This window comes from Podarcis vaucheri (genome assembly GCF_965113315.1).
Source record: "Podarcis vaucheri genome assembly, chromosome: 3".
In the NCBI taxonomy this organism is placed as follows: domain Eukaryota; kingdom Metazoa; phylum Chordata; class Lepidosauria; order Squamata; family Lacertidae; genus Podarcis; species Podarcis vaucheri.
This window is the reverse complement of record NC_138761.1, coordinates 127,126,912-127,150,393: the sequence shown is the minus strand read 5'-3', so window position 1 is coordinate 127,150,393 and position 23,482 is coordinate 127,126,912. Positions and strand designations below refer to the sequence as shown.

Sequence of the window (23,482 nt, the reverse complement as noted above, 5' to 3'; positions counted from 1 at the left end):
ATACTGAAGTTAATTACATAATTATGGGGGGGGGGAAATATCCCCACAGCAGACAGGGAGAGAAATAACATCATTTGTGTCAGAAGCTGAACTGCTGTGGAATAAAAATGGTGCTGTGTGAAACCACCGTTGGTCAGAAGAGAAGCAGATGCCTCCTTGCATCCCCACTTGAGGGCCCCATTCTTGCTCTTAAATACAGAGGAACACCTTTCACTACAACATACTTAGTTGGTCTTTAAGGTGCTACTGGAACATCTTTCAATATTTTTTCCCCATCTTTCATCATTGTTATTTATTACAACAGACCAACATGACCTGAGCCTTTCACTCCAGTTGGGGCCAGGCCTACTTCTACTGAACGGAGCCCAGGGCTGTGGTCTTCCCTGCTGAAGCATATTAATATAATTCTCTATTCCGACAGCAACTGTCCTGGAAAGGAAGAGGAGCACTGAGAAAGGAGAAGAGCCTCTTCCTAAGAACAGTCAGAGCTGTCATTGCTGGACAACTTTTTATGTGCACAAACCTGGTTCACAAGGAGACAATGGAAAATTCCTTACAGTGAATTCCTATTCACTGAAACTCCTCCTAGAAGCAGCCTTGAAACCTTAGGGTTTCACTTCAGGGCCTCCTGGGATGCTTTCTGTTGTCCTCCGCCTTCCATGCCTTTTTTCTTTCTGGAAGGTATAGCTGTACTCAGTGCATTAATTTCCACTGGCATAGTTTGCTTGAGCTCCCTATGGCTCATTCACACAGCAGAACCGATGCAGAAACCAGCCCAATCTTAACTGAGACTTTAAAGGTTTTCCTTATTTATTCAATTAATAGAACTTTTCAATTACAGAGTTACTTCACCTACACATGGCAACACATTAACTTCTGCAATTGAGTTTTCATCCATTTAACTATTGCAAAATACAAATGAAGCAATCTATTCCATTGTAGAGGTACAAAGGTGAAAGTGACTACTTTCTGCCTAGAGAAAAGAAAAGGAAGTTGATCTGTAACTACTTTTCTTCGGAGAATAAAGCCACATGTTTAAACAGCATTTTCTTTCCTGAAGCAAGGGAAGACTTCTCAATCCAACCAAAATAATTATGCAAACAATTTCACTATTTCTTTCAGTGGAACCCAATCTGTGTGGTCTTTTCATGCTCGAAGACACCTTTATAGAGACATTTAGGGCATTGTTACATAAAGTTCACTTAATGTGAGGGATATTGGATGAATTTCCTGCAAGATTAGCACTTGTCACATTGTATAAGGCTTGCCTTTAACTGGTGCCGCTAATTCCCCTGAGCTAGCAGAGAGCGAAAGCTAAGAATGCAAAATGGTACAATAGAAAACAGACACATTCGGAATGGACTTCTGAGTTTAGGTTAACAGGAATTTATGAGGAAAGGCTTGGAGTTTAATCTCATGTACAGGGTACACATATATGGCTATTTGGGGAGTAGTCATGAAACTAGCACTTCATCTCATCACAGCAAGCTTTTCATGACTGAACTCTTCCATGTGTGGTATACACACTGCAGGAAACAGATCCCAGGGAATTGTTGTGTTTTAGCAGCAGGAAAAAGAAGTAATCTACAGCAAAGGGTTCCTTAGATGTAGTCCACTTGTGGTACACTTGAACATGGTTGGGGGCTGTGGGCGAAGCAGCAGATTGGTTCTGGTGGTGTGCCTGCGCTACGCTGCCCTCCGCACTGCTTTCCTCTTCTCTCTATGCATATAAGGGAGTGATCCTGCTGCCAGCAGGTTATTGTTGCAGCAATTGTTCATGTTTTCCAAAGTAAATTAACTTGTTTAAAGACCTAACAAAATAAGAGCCAGGTTTAAAAGAACATGAATTTCTGTCTTTGGCGCTACCTTGCATTTTGTGAGGGGGAAATCTGCTTCCCAATCACAGTATTTTCCCAATACTGGAAAAAATCCAGAGTTTCCCATTATCTTCTATGACAGTCCTCATTATTTTTCAAGGAGATTTAAAAAATCAAGGAATTTCTGTCCCTGGACGACTGAATTGTAACTCCTGTCATTGTTAATGTTATAATGATTTATTCTTATTTAATTAATTAGATTAATGAATTGCTTCCCATGATACAATCTGAAGCAATTTAGAAATAAAAACCCATATCAAACAATTCCAAATCCAGTATAAAGACTTAAAAGGCTTGTTTGAAAAGGAAGATCTTCAATAGTAAACAGTAAATATCATGCCTGTCCGATATGCAATGGGAGGGCGCTTCAGATGGCAGGTGGCACCTCGCTAAAGGCCTCATTTCAATATTGTGCAGATGGGCTTCCTGATAAGATGGTCCACATCATCAGACAACATCAGCTGAAACTGATCTCATGATGTCACAAGCAGACATTGTGCTGGGCATCTCACTGGTAACTGTAACAAATGTGGTGCCAATAGAAATGAGCGACATTTTTCTCCAAGTGCCTTGCAAATAAATCACAGTGGGCTTCCAAATGGCATAGAACTCCGTTCCATGGAGCAGATACTGACAATACAATAAAGCTCTACTAGATGCCTAGTGATGATGGTCCTGAGCTGGAACTAGAGGCAACTGCAATGTGGATAATGAAATAATACCTCTGGTGGGGGAAACGTCATGTGTCTTCTGGGGTAGTTGGTACACCTTTGGTCCCTATCCTGCACTCAGCTCTTACCTCTGGCTCTCAGAAGCTGTAAGCATGGGACAGTAGCCACACCCTGGGAAATAGCTTCAACTGGCCAGCTAAACCAGCAGAGGGTAGCTGGTGGGTCTCAAACCTTTGGTGAGTTAGGGACAGGCTCTGGCAGATTGTGTGGATGAGGTCAATTGTGGATGCAAAGGTCACTAAAGCAGTTTCTGTACATGCTGTGGAGGGAAGTGAGGGACAGATGGGGCAGATCAACATGGGAAGGAATAGGAGAAGGAAAACTCTGATCCCAAACCTCCTCTGCCTTGTGGGATATCTTTGGGAGAAGAAATGGCTAAGGAGTAAAGCCTAAGACAGTTGGATGGTGCCTTGTGCGTCTACTTCCAGCAACTCCTGCAGCAAAACTGGTGCCAAACATCTTGCTCTGCTTCCTTTGGACCACATCAGCAAGGCTGAGAAGGGGGTCTTGTAGTTTGGGCAGCCCAGGACCTCCAGACACAGTGCCCAGGCTTGTGCCCCAGGGAGGTCACTTGGTTGCTGCTAACACAGCAGTTTGACTTCATCACTGGACCTGCACTCCAGTGTTTCTCGAGACAGACAGATGGCAATAACAAGAACTATTGAACTACTGCTGTTTCCAACACCCCACCCAAGGCTGCCTCCGTTAGAGAAGCTGCTGGGCAACAAGATGGAGTGTAGACCAGCAGCAACCACAGCTCACTGTCTCCTTTGCCCAACACCAGGTGCAGGCCCTCAGAACCAGCTCCAGGACAAAGGAGCACAGCAACTTTTCCCTCCCTCCAAACCCATCCCTGCAGCCTGCACTGATGCTGTACCAAGTCAGATCAATTCCTCCCAGCTCACACACCAGGTCTCAGTAATGCATGCCAGATCAACACCTTTATTGTGCATTAAACAGCAGCACACAACAGCCAAGCAACCAGGAACCTGGCAATGGGGGGTGGGAGCAAAGAACAGTATTTAAATAGTCTCACACCTTTACCTTCTATGATGTCTTATTACCTCCCCCGTGATTATGTGCTATGGGTGATATCCAATGCACCTGGTTCTGTTAGCGCAAGGATTTATGCTTGTGCAATGGAACTGTCCTCCCTCTCCTCAAAACAGATTTAGGGGGTGGAGGAGAGTTCCCTTGTGCACATGGAAATCCTTGCATTAGAGGAATGAGTTACTTAGCACCACATTGGACGCAACCCCTTGTCTCCACCTACCCCGGTCACTGAAATTGACATCAGCCATCCAGCTCCCTCCGCAGACTTTCCCCAAACACGTGGTGTACACAATAGAACCATCCAACCCACTGCACAAATTACACACACAATAATAGCCCACTAACGTGTTCTAGCAAGATCTACAACCCATAATTTATTCCCAGCTGACAAAGCAGTGTTATTAAAAACACCTGACTCACCCAGCCCTACCCCACATGACAATATCTCCTCCCACCCAGCAACGGCCACCATTCCACCAACTCCATGCCCTCCTTAAGAGAGCAGCTTCCCCCATCACACAATGCACTGCACAGGCTCTCACCCTGCGCAGGAAAGCACATGCATCGCAATGCCCTCCTAACACCAAAGACAACTCCCACAAACCGAGTAACAATGCACAGGATTGTGCCGGAAGCCCCTTGAGGGCTTCTCCTTGTGAAGCAGCTCCTGCTTACTGAAGATCTTAAGCATGTTCTTAAGTGTGGAGCTCACCATCCTCAGGCTTTGTTGAATTTTCTCTAAAATTCTTTCTGTGTACCAAACAGACACATCCAGATTTGACTCGTTTCACTCACAAGTGGTGGTGGTGGGTCAAAAATTCAGACAAAATTCAATGGATGACTTTGAAGCAATATTTTAATTAAATTTAATCTCTCACTGCAACTTTTAAATAAAAATCAGTTTCTACATCTTAATATCTGATAAAAACAAGACTGTGGGAAAAGAATACTCTGATTAAAAATACTTAGAAATATTATTTTTATAATGAAAGTAAGGGGAAAGGAAAAAACAAAGCATGTTACAGGTTTCTGTCATTTGACTTCATGCAGACCACTTACAAAATCATAAGAAACTATATTTCCAATAACTAAATCTAATCTCACAGAAAAATGATATTCAATTGTTTGCTTCTGATTTCTCCATCATTAACTAAATTACTAAAAACAAAAGAAAGTTACTTTCCCCCATCATTTGATGAATGAAAAGAACTATCATTGGATTATCACACAACTTTACTGAATTTAATTTAAGGTGCATTTTTTCAAGCTTGTAATATAAACCATTTGAAAGAAAGCAACATCAAGGTGCATGTGATCAGAAATGCAATCCAAGCTAGCAGCAGCAAGCACATCATCATTGGATAGACATGAAGCTGCTATTATTACTTAATTTATATACTGATAACATGCCAAAATAACTGCTAAGTGGTTTACAGTCATAAAATCCATACATAATTAGTATGCATAATAAAACCATCACAACACTGAAAACACCCATAATTAGAATTGACAATAAAACAAGCAGGTTAAGTAAACCACAATTAAAAGAGTTAAAAGAACAATTAAAACAATCAGATCAAGGAGGGCCAAGTTCAGGGGACTGCTTCCATAAACTGCTCTTCCATCTTGAAGAGTCCTCTCATATTTCAGCAGGGAGGGGAGGGCATTCCACAACTCTGGTGTCACCACTGGAAAAAGCCAGCCTCCATGGTACCACAAGATGATAATCGTCAGAACGGGGCAAAACCAACCAGGTTCCATTGGCTGCCCTTAATGGAAGGGAGCACAGCTTTCAGGTAACCTGGTCCAGAGTTGTGTTGGGGTTTATATGGAAGTAGCAGGATCTTAAAATTGGTTTGGTGGGCTGCTGGAGCAGGTCCCTCAGCACGGACACATGGGCCCCACATGGAGCACCGCTTGCCGGCAGCAGCCATGAGTTTGTCATGGTATAACAGCCTGAGAAGCCTTAGTAGCAGGTGCTAAGAATCACAGACTCAGAGTAGGAATGCGCATCTCTTACAAGTGGGCATCTGAGTCTGAAGATGCTCGACTGTTCTACTTTGTTTATAAGCCAATCTCTCGCCTATAGAGGTGGGATTTGTTTGCAATGTAAGCACCAAGAATATGTTAAGTCCCATTAATAGAACTGAACTGTTAAAAAGGTATGGACAAGTTGTGCCTGCTGTTTTCACAAAACACTATTTCAAACCAGAATCAGTACCTTGTGAAAATTCAAAATATTCTGGAACCAAAGTTACAGATGAATTAACTATTGGCATTTTCTGGCAGAGGAATGAACGTTTAGTTTGGCCACAATGTAACACAAACAAATGTTGATGTAAATCTATAAAGATGCACTCGTTCCATTAGCGTAAGGATTTATGCTTGTGCAATGGAACTGTCCCTCTTTTCCTAAAAACCAATTTAGGGGGTGGGGTATGGCCACTGAAATTGACATCAACCATATAGATGTAAATATATATCTATATAATGAAATAAAAATGAAGAACACCTGGATTATTTCCGAGGGGCAAAGCACTAATCTTAACTGGGGCTTGACAAAGCAACCTCCTTTTCCGGGTTGTATGCTTCTCATAAACTCGTCTCAGACCCATCGCCCTCTTAATGTTATCATTGAGGGACATTAACTGTGTGAGATCCCTCGCAGCACAGGGGGGCTTCTGCTTGCACATGTGCCCCCAAAATCTGCTCTGGAGGACTGTGGGACTTCCTGAAGCCAATTTCAGAGGTGCCTGGGTTTTCTGTAGCATTTGTTTCATTCATCCGCTTTAGAAGAGTGGAAGGAAGCTGATTCGATATGTAAACGCGTTATTTCCACTTACCTAGGAATACACCTCATTGAACTCAGTGGGACCTGCTTTGGAGTGCACATACACAGGCCTGCCTGAATTACTAGTAGGGCTGACATTAGCTGAAAATAATATGCTCAAATATATTTAGCAAGCTCATGTCTGAGGAAGGATAATGAACTCAAGTCACCCAGCTCTAAGCCCACCGCCCTCTATCCACTCAACGGCAAGGCTTTCCTGTGGTGGGGCATCTTCCCTCTGGTATTTTCTTTAAGAATCTCAGCAGGGAAACTGAAGCAGGAGGTTTCATTAACCCCTTCCACCCCATTCATTTTTTCACTTTAAAATCATCCTCATGCCCCAAAAAGCTGCCCTGTAGTCACCCTGCTGAAGCCACCATTACTGAAAGCCACTTCAACATACAAGGAAAAAATACCAAAACAACAAAAGGAAAGATGTCTGCACCTGCATGTAATATGCAGTGGGTTGTTTAATCATAAAAATAGCATACAATTTAATGTCAATGACAGTTTCTCCTGTGGACGGAGTAACCACTTTGGAGGAACAATTTTAATTGCAACTGTGGCATAAGGATCACTCAGCCTGCCAGAGTTGGCATCCTGGCATTCTGTGTCTACTGAGCACGCTCAGTCCTATTGGGAACCTGGTAGCATTTTTTCTAAAGATTAGTATATACACATTCTGCAAGGTTCCCCCAAGCCTGCTGATACCCCTCCCCTCCTGCGTGGAACTGATGCCATTTTGGCTGCAAAAGCACAACCCTCAATGCACTGAGTCAAAATTAGAATACAAGAGAATATATTGTCTCTCAGCTATATAGTCAAGGCACACATATTGGGGAAATGGATGTTTAAATAAGCATCTATTGGAAGAGAGGGCATTTGAGGGCAAAACAAGGGGAATGCAGCCTATTTCCAACTGCTGCGATAATTTCTGCATAAGAGATGTGAAGGCTGAGCTCTCTGGCAAATCACCCCAAGTGTCTGTGAGTTAAATTACTGCCATGCAGTCTGTTAGGCATGGGATGTTTCGTGTATCGCCTTGCATCAGTCCCACAAAATGTTGCACAACACAAATGCTTCTTGATGTGTCATTTCCTGCCTGGCCCCCAGCCCAGTTCCTGACAGGCAAGCATAAAAAAAATTAAAGAAGAGGTTTAAAGCTTGTGTATTCATAAGCACATTCCACAAGCCATCAGGCAGCGCCCCTCCCTGCAGTTTGGAGGGAATCATAAAGGAGACAGGGCAGCATGGAGAGAAGGAACTTCCTCAAAACCGCTACAATGGTACCACAGCAAAGAATTTGAATAAGCTCAGTCATTATGCAGTTTGGGGCATCCTGCTTGGGGAGTGTCTGCTCATACCCTTGACTGTATACCTCAATTTTTTTTGGGGGGGGACAATAAATACTCCCAACCCAAAGCAGCTGGAACTAGGAAAGGGAAACCCCCACTCATTTGCTTGGTGGTGGTGGGGAATTGTTGTGTCTGACTGGAACATCTAATAAGGCTTCCCCCCACTTCCCAGTGCCCCAAACCCCCCCCCCTTGGGGAAGGTGACTAGCATAGTGTGTTTCCCCACCAAAGACTGCGGCTGTGTGTCTCAGAATCTCCTCAGCAGAGAGGCAGAACACTGGTTCCCTGTCCGTGATTCTGTGTCAGGGAATCCAAGTCCCAGTCCTTGAAGGAAAGGGTGCTCTGCCTGGCTGCCCCCTGCTGCCTCTAACCTCTCCTTCACCAAGGTAAGTTTTTTGGCCCTTGGGGAGGGACAGGAAGAGCTGGCTGCTGTTCAGAAGGGTTCAAACAGAATCAAGGGAGGCACAGGCTACTCACAGCCAGTTGTGCTGGGCTTAATTCCTCTCTCAACAGGTGCTTGTGTGATGACCTCTGCTCAAATTCTCACAGCATCCGCAATGAAATGCTGAGACGCTGCTTGAGGTCACTTTGTTTTGAGCTGTCAGCAGAACTGTTACCTGGATGTGAGTTTGGGGTGAACTGAACTGCTTTCCCTACAGTGAGAGTGTGGAGGTGGAAGAATGAGACTGCACATGTGTCAGCCCTGCCCACAGGATTTCACATCCAGCTGGCCCCCTTGCCACCCTTTGCATTCAGAACTCGCAAATCACTATGGAAAACTGGGTGTAAACTTCCATGCGTGATAAACATACCTTTATCCAGTCTTTCATCCCTTTACATATGGTGTGTACACACATTGGGAAGCAGATATGTGTGGTCTCATGAAAAAAGCATGTACAGTCAGGAAACATCATGGGTAAAACAGCCACAGAATAAATAATCTTAACACAACAATAGAAAGATAGGCACACATACACCAGCCAACGTCAGGAAAGGGATAGCTTTTAAAAGTCCAGCCTTCCAACATGTTCATTAAATTCTTGGGGGAAAGCAATAATTTTAGGATCCCTAAAAGCCTAGAACTACAATTAAAATACCATGCAAAAAAATTTCTCCCTTTAAAATTTTCTGAGACTTGCTGCTGCATTCAAAGGTTTGGAAACAAGACAAGAGGCTCAAGAAGCATGGGGCAAGGAATAAGGGCAATATTTGACGGCTTTAAAATGTATCACTAAATACGACCTTTGGGTTTTATTTTAAAAATCTTCTTCCTCCTTAAATTTCATGTCTTGCTCAGTGCCGATTGTAACAGGGATAATTATTTCAAAGTTTTATGATGTCCAGCATTAACAACCTATGCAGAGAACTTGAATAGAGCACGATGAATCAGAGAGAAGTGAGGGATGTGGAGGTGCAGCAGCTTTCACAGGTGCAAAAGTGTTTCAGGTAATAAGCCCACAGTGTGCTTCAGTTCCTACTTGTAGCTGAGAGGTGAATTATAAAGACAGAACAAGTGAACTCACTCTTCAAAGCTGACTGCATGAGTCCACCCCACTCACTGGATCATCACCTCATCGTGGTGAGTGCGCTTGCACATTCCGGTGACCCTTGTGAGTGAAGCAGTAAGGTCAAAGGGGAGGAGCTAGACAAAGAATGGTCCAAGAAGTCCGCAATGGAAGATAACATGCGGTATGTTACAACAGTTGTGAAGGCGGATGAAGGCTGCAGCAGATAAGAGTCTACCGGTCATCATGATTACTCAAGCCATTGAAATAGAGCCTTACTGCAAGACTGTGTGTTGGTCAGCGCCCACTGATCTACACACATAAAACAATTTCATGCACAGGCGTCTTCCAATTGGCAAATGGTAATGGGGGCAGGATCGTGAAATCTGGAAGCCTATAATCATGAACCAGCACATGGGCGGTGGATACAGATGGAGAAGGAGGCAGTTGAGCAGCTCGGCAGCTGTATCCATGACTGAGCAGGCCTTTTTAGGATCCACTCTGCTCACCCTGAAAAGGGGGAGGGGCTGGAAATGGTGCCCTAAACATAGTCTGCCTCCCCTTTTCCCTGACTGGATTACCGCGCCCAGTGGGGTCACCACCCAGTGGTCATAAAAGACAATTCAACTTTGGGACATGGAATGTACGGGAAACTGTAGGTCCTCTCACAAATCCCGCAAAAACAAATGAGAGATGAGCTTGCAGTATCTCCAAATCTGGGAGAGTTTTGTACAGCTATTAACCAAATGAAAAACAACAAAGCCAGCGGACCTGATGAGATACCTGCTGAAGTGGGCAGAATTGAAATTACACAACAACTTCACATGCTCATAGAAAAAATCTGGGAGAGAGAGGAGATCCCAGCAGACTTTAGGGATGCCAAAATCATAAATCTTTTTTAAAAAGGTGATAGAACAGACTGCAGAAATTATCGAGGCATCTCTTGCAAGAATCTGAGCAAAGAGTCTCCTAACTATATCTAAGGATACCCTTCCTGAATCCCAAAATTGTTTTCAACCTTCAAGGGAACAGTGGAAATAATTTTCACTGCTCAACAGCTTCAAGAAAAATGCAGCAAGCAAAACCATATGGTGTTTATTGACCTGACTAAGGCCTTCAACACTGTAAATTGCCCTGCCCTGTGGACTGTCCTTCTGAAAACTGGCTGCCCAGATAAATTTGTGAACATCATTCAGCTCCTCCATGATAATATGACGGCAACAATCGTGGATAACAATGGCTCTCAAAGTGAACCATTCATAGTGGGATCAGGCGTTAAACAGGAATGTGCTATCACCCCAACTCTATTCATTATCTTCATTGCCATGATCTTATTCCCATTTTAAGAATGGAAAGCAAAATACTGGTGGACAACAAAAGAGGCTTAAATATGCTCTCAAGGCAAATCTTTTAAAAATGTAGTATAAGCACTGATAACTGGGAAACACTGGCCTGCGAGCGCTCCAACTGGAGAAGAGCCTTTACCAAAGGTTTTGTGGACTTTGAAGAAGCATGACCTCAGGACGCAAGGGAGAAACGTGCTAAGAGAAAGGCATGCTTGGCAAACCCTCACTGTGATCAACTCCCACCCAGAAACCTATGTCCCCACTGTGGAAGGATGTGTGGATCCAGAACTGTTAAGGCCGTGCTCATGGAAGACAATCTCACTTGGCTAAAAGTGATGCCAGAGCCATGTGCCCACTTATGAATGGTTTGCTGATTAGAATACTGGGTAGCACCTTTTCCACATTTCCCAGGATGTTGCTGTCCCTCCTCCCCAGAAAGCAGGCAGAGGAAATCTTTGGGATGATTCCAGTGATAGAAAAAAGGTGGGGAAGATATTCCTGTACCACCAAATAAAGGCTCAAATGGGGGCTGTCGGTTAATCAGAGCTCTATGAATGTAAGTGATGGTACATTTTTGCTGCATTAACACATTACATTTTAAGTGTTCACAATAACATGTGTGTGTGTGTGTGTGTGATGGTTCAAATGGCCCTAATCCCACATTGGTAAATATACAGATAAAAGGTGTGAAATGGCAATTTATAAAGATCGAATTTTTAAAATCAAGTAGTCAAAACTCCAAGCAAGGTGAACTGGAGGTCTTCCCTTATAAAAGTTTAGCTAATCCATCCATGAGCATCCAGGACAAGGACTGCAGCTCCAATTTACCAATGAAAATCATGCAGCATTTGTTCTGTCAGCTCTCCTTGCCAAGAGAAGGTCAAAGTGCCTTTCCTATAAGGAAGCCTTACAAATCCAAGATCTCCAGCATGATGTCATGTCTTAAAATGATAAGCTGGCAGCCCAAGTAACTCACTTTCTGTAAAGATGCACACAATGTTATGTTTATGTTACTTACGATGAAGGTTCTAATAAGTCATCGTCTGTGTTCCTTTAAAGAGGAGTTTTATAACCGAGATGAATCACAGCGGCAAAAGATCAAAGTTTAAAAACATCAATGATGCCATGGGGTATTTTTTAATCTTGTAATGAATGATGATCATGTGCTCTTATGAAGTTGGTCCAACTGCCAATTCCAGATGTGTATATTAAGAAGTTGTTTGTGATGTGACAGGCTCTGGTTCAATTGCCAGAGAAAGGGCGAATGAGAATGAGGAACATGGCAACGTGCTTCAGACGTCCTAGTGAAATAAATACAGGTCCCAGCAGAAAAGGGAACTGTCTGTTGATGTATCAACTTACTAAGAAACAAAATATACAAGTATTATCAGAACTCCTCATTGGAGAGGCCCCACAGATTCCCCTCAGATGCCTCACCTTCTTTGTGCTACGCCAGTGCCAGCTGCACTAATTTACTGCAGTAACTAATTGCCGATTTACTAGTCTAAATTGGTCCTGGAATTCTCAGAAGGAAATGAAATTTTAACACACTTCGGCACACAGGTAGATGACTGACAAACTGGAACGTGTCCAGAGGAGGGCAACCAAAATGGTCAAAGGCCTGGAAACGATGCCTTATGAGGAACGGCTAAGGGAGCTGGGCATGTTTAGCCTGGAGAAGAGGAGGTTAAGGGCTGATATGATAGCCATGTTCAAATATATAAAAGGATGTCACATAGAGGAGGGAGAAAGGTTGTTTTCTGCTGCTCCAGAGAAGCGGACACGGAGCAATGGATCCAAACTACAAGGAAAAAGATTCCACCTAAACATTAGGAAGAACTTCCTGACAGTAAGAGCTGTTTGACAGTGGAATTTGCTGCCAAGGAGTGTGGTGGAGTCTCCTACTTTGGAGGTCTTTAAGCAGAGGCTTGACAACCATATGTCAGGAGTGCTCTGATGGTGTTTCCTGCTTGGCAGGGGGTTGGACTCGATGGCCCTTGTGGTCTCTTCCAACTCTATGATTCTATGATTTGTAGAAGGTAAAAACACTGTGTGGAAAGCTGCATTTGCCCACCTTTTTGTACAAATACTCACAGGTAGTGGAATGGGAACCACAATTTCAAGACATCCTCCACCAAGACTAATGGTACTTCAGAACTTTTGCTGTAATTTTTCCTAAAATATTAGGGCACACTGAACCCCTATTCAAATTCCTATATACTATTATAATCTCAAGGTGGAGCCCTAAAATTTTGTCTGTACCAGCTCAATCAAACCAAACAATTATTGAGACACAAAGACAAAATTTGGTGAGTTCTTTCTGGCCATACCAGCTTCTACTGGCTTTATTTTTTGAAAAAAAATAGAAATTATAATAAACTAACCTAATCAAGTAGTTTTGACTACTTGATTTTTAATGCCATTTTAAAAAATCATTTTCACTGAGGATCCAAAATTTCTGCTTTGATTACTGAGAGCGGCAAGAACAGGGCATTTCTGAAATGCAAGTGTTATGCTTATCGGGGTGGTTGCTTGAGAGCGGGCAGGCAAGATCCCTCACTGGTCTTTTCAAAGGCTTTATTATTGGTGCAAAAACATTCACAATGCAGAACGCCTCTATTCCATGTCTTGCTCAGTCACTAGCAGAATCTGAGAGTGGGCGGTCCTTAAACTTTCCCCAGCAGAGTAGTCTCTTGACCCCAGCCGACGCCTCCCCTCTCTGCGCGAAAGCCTACTGTGCAGGGCAGGCTTGGGTAATGAGGGGTCTCCCCCCCCCCCGCTTTGCTCAGGCACGGTGCCTTGGCTCTTTCTTGCATCCTCCGAGCCCTGCAGCTCTTCCCCACTAGAGGCGGGGCTTCCCTCCTCCGCGGAGGAAGTGCTGCTTCCCACGATCTTTGGAGGCTCCCTGTACCCCAGCTGCCCTTCCACTTCTCACCTCTGAGCCGATGGTAGTTCCCTGACAGTAAGTTAATCAAATTAAAGAATGTCCTTAGTTGGTTTAATCATAATATAAACAAAACAATATTGCCAATTCACTGAGCTAAGTAGTCATAGCCCTGTTCCCATATTGTATTCTAAGGCTGCGCGTTTACCTTGGAGTGATTCCTTTACACTCACAGGGACTTACTTCAAGCATTTTTGGCCCCATCCTAAAGCAGCTAATAGTAGTCAGGATACCCACATGTAGAACCATAAAACCATAGAATTGCAGAGTTCGAAGGGACCCCAAGGGCCATCTTGTCCCACCCCCTGCAATGCAAGAGCCTCAACACACGGTCCCCCATCCAATTTGAAACCAAACTAGACGCTGCTTAACTTGACAAATGTGCTAGCGCCACCCCTTATTCTGGACTTGGATCAAGACCAAGGAAAGGCTCGCTTACCACCACCTACTAGCAACAGTACAATCACATTTCACTCACAACAATTCATAGAGCCCAGTAGTCTTCACAAACTGTCATAAACTCTCCAACACTGAACCCCAGAGAGTGTTATCCTGGAGGGGAGCCCCCACAGACAAACCCTTGACTCATGGAATTGTGCCATAGGAGGGGACCCCAAGGGCCATCTGGTCCAACCCCCTGCAAGGCAGGAATCTCTTGCCCAAAGTGGGACTCGAACCCATGTGCAGTGAAGGGCCTGTATACCATAAACAAGCCTACAGAACATGTTCAACCATTTCCTCCGCCCCAGACACTTCACAACATTCAGTGTCAATCCTCCCAGCCCTGCACAAGCCACTCCAAAAATTGCAATGCCCCATCAAAAAGCTGAACTTACTAACCTGCCCTGCCTCTTTTTCAGTTTAAAAATCCAAAAATGATGGGCAAAAGGCATGGGCACCCAAATCAGTACAAATCAAGACAAATCTGAGGTTCTGCCTTCTCCTAACAAAAGCCGGCCCTTCGACAAAATCCTGGCTACACCCACGACAAAAGGGAAACACCCTCCTACCTACAGAACCCATCTCCCACTGCCTTTGCCATTTAAAGGTAAAGGTAAAGGTACCCCTGCCCGAACGGGCCAGTCTTGACAGACTCTGGGGTTTGTGCGCCCATCTCACTCTATTGGCCGGGGGCCAGCGCTGTCCGGAGACACTTCCGGGTCACGTGGCCAGCGTGACAAAGCTGCATCTGGCGAGCCAGCGCAGCACACGGAACGCCGTTTACCTTCCCGCTAGTAAGCGGTACCTATTTATCTACTTGCACCCGGGGGTGCTTTCGAACTGCTAGGTTGGCAGGCGCTGGGACCGAGCAGCGGGAGCGCACCCCGCCGCGGGGATTCGAACCGCCGACCTTTCGATTGACAAGCCCTAGGTGCTGAGGCTTTAACCCACAGCGCCACCCGCGTCCTATGCCATTTAGCTATGTTCAAACCAGCTTTTTATCTTCTGAACAAGAAGAACCTCAGTTCTCATCAGCCACAGCCACCATGGCCCAATTTGGGCCAGGGATTATGGGAGGTGTAGCTCATCAACATCTGGAGGGCCACAGGTTAGGCCCTTCCATTTATTGTTGATTTTGTCCACATCTTCCATTCATTTTATTTATTTATAGTTTAAAGTAATTGTTCTTTGCCACAAGCATTCCCACGGCTTAAAACGAAACCACACAATAAAGCTCTTCTCAATAGTACCATGCTAATGTCTGCTATATGTTGTCATGGGAAAGGAAGATCCGTTAATGCCCAGGACTGCTTCCCCTTCTCATTGATAAGACAGCCCTGTTGTCTGAGGAAAACAGTTCTGCAGAATCACCACCACATCACAGGGGAACATTTTGAGAGCAGCCATCACTCAGAGCAAATAATACCATAAACAGGAAGCTGTCTTCCATAAAGTCACATTGTGTTTCACCAATAGCTGTAGATCAAGGTTCACTAACTTTGCACCTGAGGGCACCGACACCTGTGGAAGCCTTTACTGGTGCACCTGAACAGAGCCCCCAGGGTCTGAGCTAGCCCTCCTAGAAAGAAAGTTATTCAGGAAAATGTGAAAGGTCCCTTCTAAGCAATTTATGTGAAATAGGCTAGTCTGGCTGCTGTTGCTGCCTGTCAATCTTTGTAGCCAATAGGAATACTTGAGGTCCTAAAGAGGTGGTGTTTCCCACCTTCCATTTAGTGCCCTTTCGCCACTTCTGTGTTATTTTCTAGTCCTTGGCGTCTCCCTTTTCCCCTAGCAACCAGGATGCATCTTTCCTATGGTAGGTTCATCTGAGACCAAGTAGTCTTTAGAAGTTATTCTTTTCCAAATAGCACCAAACAATCAGTGTGAGTGGATGTTAAAGAATCCCTCCCTCCCCCAGGGCAAACTTTGCAAAGTGTCTTAGGTATTTTGATGTTGTTGGCATCCATCTGTCTTGAGAGACAATGGAGCGCATCTCCAGTGGTGAAGCAAAACCGCTGCATTAGCAGCACCAAAGTGACCTCTCCTGGGGCACAAGCCTGGAGGTCCTGGGCTGCCCAGATGGTAAAATCCCCCTCTCTGACTCCCTGATGTTGTCCACAGAAAAGCAGAGCAATACAGTTGGTTCCAGCTTGACTGCCAGAGTTGCTGGAAAGAGGTGTCTAAGGCACCATGCAACTGCCTTAGGGACTCTACTGCAGATTTGTGAAGGGTTTACTCCTTAGCCTCTTTTTCTCCCCAAGACATCCTGCAAGGCAGCAGAGGTTTAGGACCAGAGTTTCCCTTCTCCTGCACGGGTTACATTCCCTGACTGACAACCCCCATTTGCCCCTCACTTCCGTCTACGGCATGTGCAGAAACTGCTTTATTGGTCTCACCTGCTCAGTCTGCCAGAGCCTGTATTCACGTGCAGTAATACAGTTATGGCAAAAGCTTCACCATGACTGCATTCTCTTTGTGTGTCCCCATGCTCCCATATGGCAGCCATGTTTTATTTTCATTCTAATCCTGAAAATCGTTTGTTAAGCGTTTGCATATTAATTAAATTATTTCCATTGGTTCCGATGAGAATATTTCTATCGTGTTCTCGACCACAGAATTCTGACCTCCAAATGGCAGACAAAAGTGAAACCCAGGGAAACCCTCTGAAACCCTGCAAAAGGCTAACAAGGAAGGGAAAATGTTATCTTAATTGTCTTATCTCACCTCCTTCCCACCCCATGGATTCTGGCAACCTCAAACCAATACAACACAAAAAGTAAGGTATGTTTAAGCCTGCTTATTTGTTTACACACAGATCCAGCTGTTTGGATATCTGAATCTGTGGTGTGTATAGCGAGACTTGGGTACTAATTCCTTGTGTTTGGATAAGTGAATTTTCCTACAAGTGCTTGGATAATGGGACCTACGTGCACTAGCAAAATTTCATACATGAATGTACTTGCTACTGAAATGTTTGCTGCTTGCTAAGCATTCATATGTTGTGCTGATTGGTAAATTTAGGCACAAATCTGTTCCTTTTGCTGCGCTTAAATATTGTCTGCCTGTTTGGAAATTTCCTGTTTCAAAGGTATATCAGCACAGTGTTGCAGACTTCCAAACGGGAAGAACCAAATTAAATCCAGATGTAGAAACTTGTCAGTGTTTCACAAAGGACAAAGTGCTTTCAAACCCACTAAGTGCTAGCAGTTGCAAATGAGAAAAGGGCCTTTTTCAAGAACAGCAAATTTAGCAAAGATGAATGAAAAAGACAGGAAGCTTCTCTGATACAAGGTGAAAACAGTCTTCAACATGCGCAGGCAAATTCCATATAGTCCAAGAACAGAAGAGACCCCCAATATTTCTCCATTGTTAATCAGAGGGAAACATGAAGAAGGCGGCAGTTGGTGTAACACTGATACAACTGAATTTGCACTCCTGTCAAGGTTTCATCAGCAATTACTCATCAAATGCAAATAAATGACTAAGATGCTTCCATCAGAAGCATTTATCTGATATTAATGTGATTACTCTTCAAATAATCATTAATTTCTTAATACAGTTAACTGTTAGTATCCTTCCATAATTCCAGTCCGGGACAAATATTAGGGCCAAACATCCTTGCCTTGCCCGGCTCCACGGCAGTCCCCCTTTCCCTTTCTGCATTGGCTTGGAACTTCAGTCCCAGGTTATGTTAAACCATAAACCATAAACTAATTTTATCTGAACCAAGGAAGTCTGCCTTAATGACAGTTAGCAACCAGAATAATAAGCCTGGCTTCTCGTTCTGGTTAGTTAACTGAGATTCACCTGGATGCCTGAAGGATCCTGTTCCTCATTCCCACTGTCTCATTCTTTGGCAGCTGAACCAGGGCTGGTCACATCACAAATGACTTCTTCATTTTACACATAGCAGTCCACCTCATTGTTTTCTTTCTTCAGCTGGGATTAAGCTATCATTCCCAAATTCAGATGTAATGGGAGACTCTGTCTTAATACACTCTGACAGAGTCCGCTCAATACAGTGGGCAGTTGTGGTGGGGAGCAAATTAGGAGTACTTGGTTCCCAACACTCATTCTTGGTGTCATAAACCTCAGCTGTATAAAGCCAGGAAAGATCATCTGAGTGCAGATAATTCCTAAGCATCAATTAAAGGTTGCTAGTTCAGTCCTATTACAGTATATTGCCATGTTTTTTATTCCCAAGGGCTCTATCATGATTCCACTGTTAAAGGTGGATTCTGTACTAAGAAAATCTAATTATACATGACATAATTGAGTAGTAGAAAAGTAATTGCCTGTAATAGGGGAAAATGTATTCAGAAGCATACAGCGATGTTCGTGCCACGTTCCACATATCTGAATGCTTTTTCCTTTACAAAACAGTGAACATATTTGCTCAGGTTCTGGAAAATGGCATCTGAAAGTGCATCTAAGTAATTACAATTACATTAACACAACCCTATAAAGACTTAATCTCAAACAATTCACACCTCATTAATGAGATGCAAAGTAAAAACCCTTGCTTCCTGGTCTCACTGAATTAAGCAGGGGGTGAGATCTGCCTGACCTTCAGTGCCAGTCCTTCTAGGCCAGGGGTCAGCAACCTTTTTCAGCAGGGGGCTGGTCCACCACCCCTCAGATCATGTGGGGGGCCGGACTATATTGGGGGGGGGATGACCGAATTCCTATGCCCCACAAATAACCCAGAGATGCATTTTAAATAAAAGGACACATTCTACTCATGTAAAAACATGCTGATTCCTGGACCGTCCGCTGGCCAGATTGAGAAGGCGATTGGGCCGCATCCGGCCCCCGGGCCTTAGCTTGCCTACCCCTGTTCTAGGCCACAAGGACATTATCACAAAAGGGCCCAGGCGACTGAAGTCTTGGGTTCTCAAAATATTGGACTGTTTATTGAATCTGTTTATTGAATACCCTCTTCACTTGCCTTACAACAGACTATGGGAACCTAGTTCACACACGCACACCCCTCAGCATTTTGCAAAGCAGTGTCCACACAGTATGGGCAAATTTTAACCAAGTTATGAAAACCACTAACCAAGGGAAAGTGGGCATGGATAAAATTGGCCAGAGCCATGTGGATGTCACTTCACCCAAACATCAAACTAGTGAAGCCTGAATTCCAGGAGGAAAACACATTTCTTGGATGATGCAAGAATTCAGTCTGAGCACCATGAGCTTCCAATGAAGTCCTCTGAAGTCCCTTTACTGGAATGGCCACCTGCGCTCTAAACTTGGAACAATTCGCCTAAATCACAGCGAGGTCTCCACAAGAGAGAGAACCGGGCTTGGAGTAGGAGATGAAGAAATAGTATCATACACTGAAGGTGATGGCAGCCATTTACTTCCACAAATGAAGAGCACCAGACTCCAGATCACAAGCAGAGAACAGCGTACTACTTACTCCTTGGTTCTCTGGGTCCATCCACTGTCACCTTGATAGCTCTGTGGTACGTAGCCACTTGGGGGGGATTTGTAAGGACTGTTATTGTCAAGGTAAAACTCTTCCCTGTAAGGAACAGTGAAAACAAGGGGAAGGGGAAAGGAAAAGAATGAGTATAAATATAAATATATGGTTGCTTGAGAAACCATCTACAGCACTCAGAATCCCAATCAGCAGGAGATGGCCTGGTGGGATTGAGCCACTTACCTGGCCTTCTGGCAGGTGGGTCCCTCCCACAGCGGTGCTGGGAGTACTGAGGCGGAGGCAGTGGGAAAGCACCAGCGAAGCCAGTTGCGCACTCCTTTTCCTGCAGCTGCACCACCCTGCCCCTCTGCCGCCCCCTAAGCAGCAGTGATGCTCTTGCCAGGAGGTCAAGTAGGTGCCTCTGTCCCGTCAAGCTGGCTGCTACTGAACCCAATTATCATCAGACACGAAGCCCCAGTGGAACAAGGAAACATTATACTGCTGTGGTTTCACTCGAACGTTTGGAACTCATTTTTTTAAATTGAAATATCAGATGGTGAAATAATAGTGGAGAAATTATTAGAGGCTTCTTCTTCTTTTTTGCAGTGAATGTCAATCAGCAGGCTTTATGCCCATTGCTGCTTTCAGGCAGTAATGTCCAGACAGCAGCATTCAGCAACATAATACACAACTAGCATAAGAGGAGCTGAGCAGAGAAAGGCAGGTTTGGGTCTCCTCTGAGACACACGCCTGGGATGAGTCTAAGAAGTCACCAGCGGCTCTGCCAACTATGGTACCCAAGGTAGGCGAGCACTACCCCAGACCCTCCAAGTGTCCCTATTTTCCAGGGACAGTCCCAGATTTACAGAAGCTGTCCCGCTTTTCCTTAGGACGTCCCTATTTTCATCCAAGGAATTTTGGAGGGCATGCTAGCCCTCATACTCCCAGAGGAGAGGACTGCTGAAACTAGAGTCCTCTGGGTGTTTCCCAGGAATGTCTTTGCTCACGTAACAGGGCCTCTGACAAAGATAAGCCAGGAATATAAACAGGAACACTTCAGAAATGGGGCAAACATAATTTCTTTTACATAGAGCATGGTATACAAGGTGCGTTCCACGCTGTTCTGCAAAATAACATAAGCAACTAGCGGGCCCCTGCCCCAAGAAGCTAACAATAGAGAAAAGGTTTGTCCCAGCCTGAACAAGACCAGGAAGAGGAGCTGCATGGGGGAAATCCCAGTGGGGAAGAAATAGAAAAGAGATGTCTCCTAATGAAGCAGAAAGGTGTCATATGATGTTTGGTGCTGCCTGATCATGGCACTAAAATTGCAAACCACAAGGCAAGAAAGAGCTTTTTTCTCAGTATGGAAGGTAGTTGACAGACTCCAGGAACACCAAAGGCAGCCCCTCCTCATTTTTATAATTCAATCCAAGTGTAGGGATCGAGCAAGCAGACAGCAAGCAGGCGGGGGGGGGGCTGCAGGCAAGGAAGCTGCTCAACAGTTGGGCAGCCAAGGCTCTCTTTTCACCAGTGGCTCTGCTTTTACGAGGAACAAGCATTGCTTGGGGTTCTTATGCAGAGGGGCTGAGGAACACTAAACTTTACCATATTTATTCTCACAAGTCCTGCCTTACGTCTTTCTGAACGGGGAACAAGGCATGTGATTCAGTGTAGAAGGTCATGGCCAGCGCTGATTGAACTGCAATAACTTACTCTGAGCAGAATGCCAAGTTCCACGCAAGCATTTACACCAGTGTAAAACTCCTGAGTAGAATTACTGTTCACTGCACTGTGCAGCTGAAATGAATTTTATGTTATTTTACATCACATTGTTTCATTATTTAATTTGTCCATTACAATATGTGAAAAGAATAAATATCTCTCCCGGGAGCCATCAAACAGGGAGCTAGTGTCTCCTGCTTTTAATATGCCTGTAGTCATAATATGATATCATCATTACTGGAACAATCTATAGAACTCTTCTTTCTTTTCTTTTCTTTCTTTCTTTCTTTCCTAAATACCTATCCAGTGTGAAGTTGCTTTGCATGTATAAAATGTGATCTATTTCACAACTGCAAGGTAGCATGCAATGCAGCACAACCTTGCAACTGTTAAAAAGACAAAACTATACAGAAAGGGAGAAAGAAAAGGGGACAGGATCTGAATGCACCTTCAGTCATGCAAGACTGTGGTCTCTTGTCTGTTCTGCAGAGTCACTGCTCTAATCACTTAGATATGCAACTGTTAATCATTTCAGATAGTCAAAACTGCAAACTGTTTCAAGACAGGAAAAGGTGGGCGTGCAATAGTGACTCAATAAAGCCGTCAGCAGTCTCATGCCTATGGCTCATTTAGGCTTGACTCTTTTTACCAGAATCTTAAAAAGGTCTTTTTCTCTTTAAACGCTCACTCTTTTCCTCCCCCCTCCCATCCTGCCTTGTCAGTATTAAATCAAAACCCAACTCTTAAACAATATGTAGCAGCACAAAACTTAACAGAGTCTTTTCAACGTCTAATACAAAGCAAGCAGGCAGATGCGTGTCTGTGTGTTCATTTCGTATTAGGGTACGTAAATAAAACAGAACAGGTCTGCTGCTGTCAACTCTAGTAAGCAAGCTTTCCTCTACAATCCACCTCTCTAAACTTGCCTCAGACCTACAGCATTAACAGACATGCGCTTCAGAACATCCTGGACATATATACATAGAGAGGAGAGAGAGAATGAATATGACTGTAAATCTTTCAAGGGAATGAAATATTTCTATCCCAGTACTAGGACACAGCATTTTCAGGAAAATCTGTGATTTAGAACACAAATAATGTTTATTTCGCTCATTACCGAAATGGAAGACTTACGCAGAAGTGACCTATCACTCAGCGACATCCTCTGAGAAGTACAAAGCTGGAGGAGAAACAGTTATTCTTTTAATCTTAACTATTCCGTTTTTCAACAGATCAGCTTTTGGGCATGGCTAACCTTATTGTTGACCACTGGTTTGTGATTGATGTTATTTGTGGTGTTTCATTTAATTCCTTATTTTAAATTTTCATCTTCCAACAACACCACTCTTCCACACGCCAGAGGCAAGCAAGTCTTTGATCCTGGCTAGTAAGAACAACCCCAGAGGGAGGTTCATTGCTACCACTAAACCAGGATGCCAGCAAAACCCCCAGTGGATTTTTAGGAGAGGGGTTTCCTCTATTTACCAGTAAACTAAGCTGCCAGAGCAGCCTCTCCTGCCAAGTTCTTTTCCTTGCCACCATTATCTTTTCCTTGCCCTGCCATTATCCCCATCCCCCTATTTTTTTACAGGAGAATCAAGGATGCCATTTTAAAATTCCTTCCTTGCGTGTGCTGCCTCCACCAACGCCTCCTTATGCCCAAGAAGAAAAAAGGGAAGCTCCCATCACCTTGTTCCAACCACTTTTTCGATCCTGGCTAGCCAGAACTGATTTAAAACAAACAATATTTTTGTCAAAAATTGCTGTACAAGGCTTGGAAAAAGACAGGCGTTCGTATAACTGGGGTGGGGGTTGAGGGGACTGATCCTGCCCAAAACATTTTAAAAACAATGCTGCATTCTCTGTATGCTAGTGTAACTGAAAGCTCCCTGCACCATCTTAAATGTTGATCTTCTTATTCTGATATAGTACTCAAAAGACAAGTAATGAAAAGTGGGAATATACTTTAGCTGGACATCTTTTTTAAAAGACTGCTAATAAATTTGGCTTGGAATTCAGGAACCTGGCTTTGCTCACATAAATGAAAGAGTGTTGGGGTTAAAAAAAGAGAAGTGATGGGTCTAAAATGCAAAAATACCTCTAGCAAAGGCTTAAATATAAAATATTAAGATGCTTGGTGTGTTTTGATACATTCTACATAATCAAAATAAATATTAGTATACACATTTGCCAACTGTATTTCTCGTTATATCAGAGAAAACACTGTGTTTTATGAGGATCTATAGTCAT

The 23,482-nt window shown here is 43.9% G+C and overlaps 1 protein-coding gene across 10 annotated transcripts in view; it reads right to left on the bottom strand.

Moving 5' to 3' along the window:
* RUNX2 (RUNX family transcription factor 2) overlaps positions 1-23,482 on the bottom strand; it is a gene marked incomplete at its 5' end in the record, with an annotated part of 245,008 nt that overhangs the window by 121,272 nt on the left and 100,254 nt on the right. For all 10 annotated transcript variants that reach the window (XM_082215781.1, XM_082215778.1, XM_082215783.1 and 7 more), the window contains one exon: positions 19,508-19,612. In XM_082215781.1, coding sequence (XP_082071907.1) covers positions 19,508-19,612 — 105 coding nt within the window. The remainder of the gene's footprint in view (positions 1-19,507; positions 19,613-23,482) is intronic.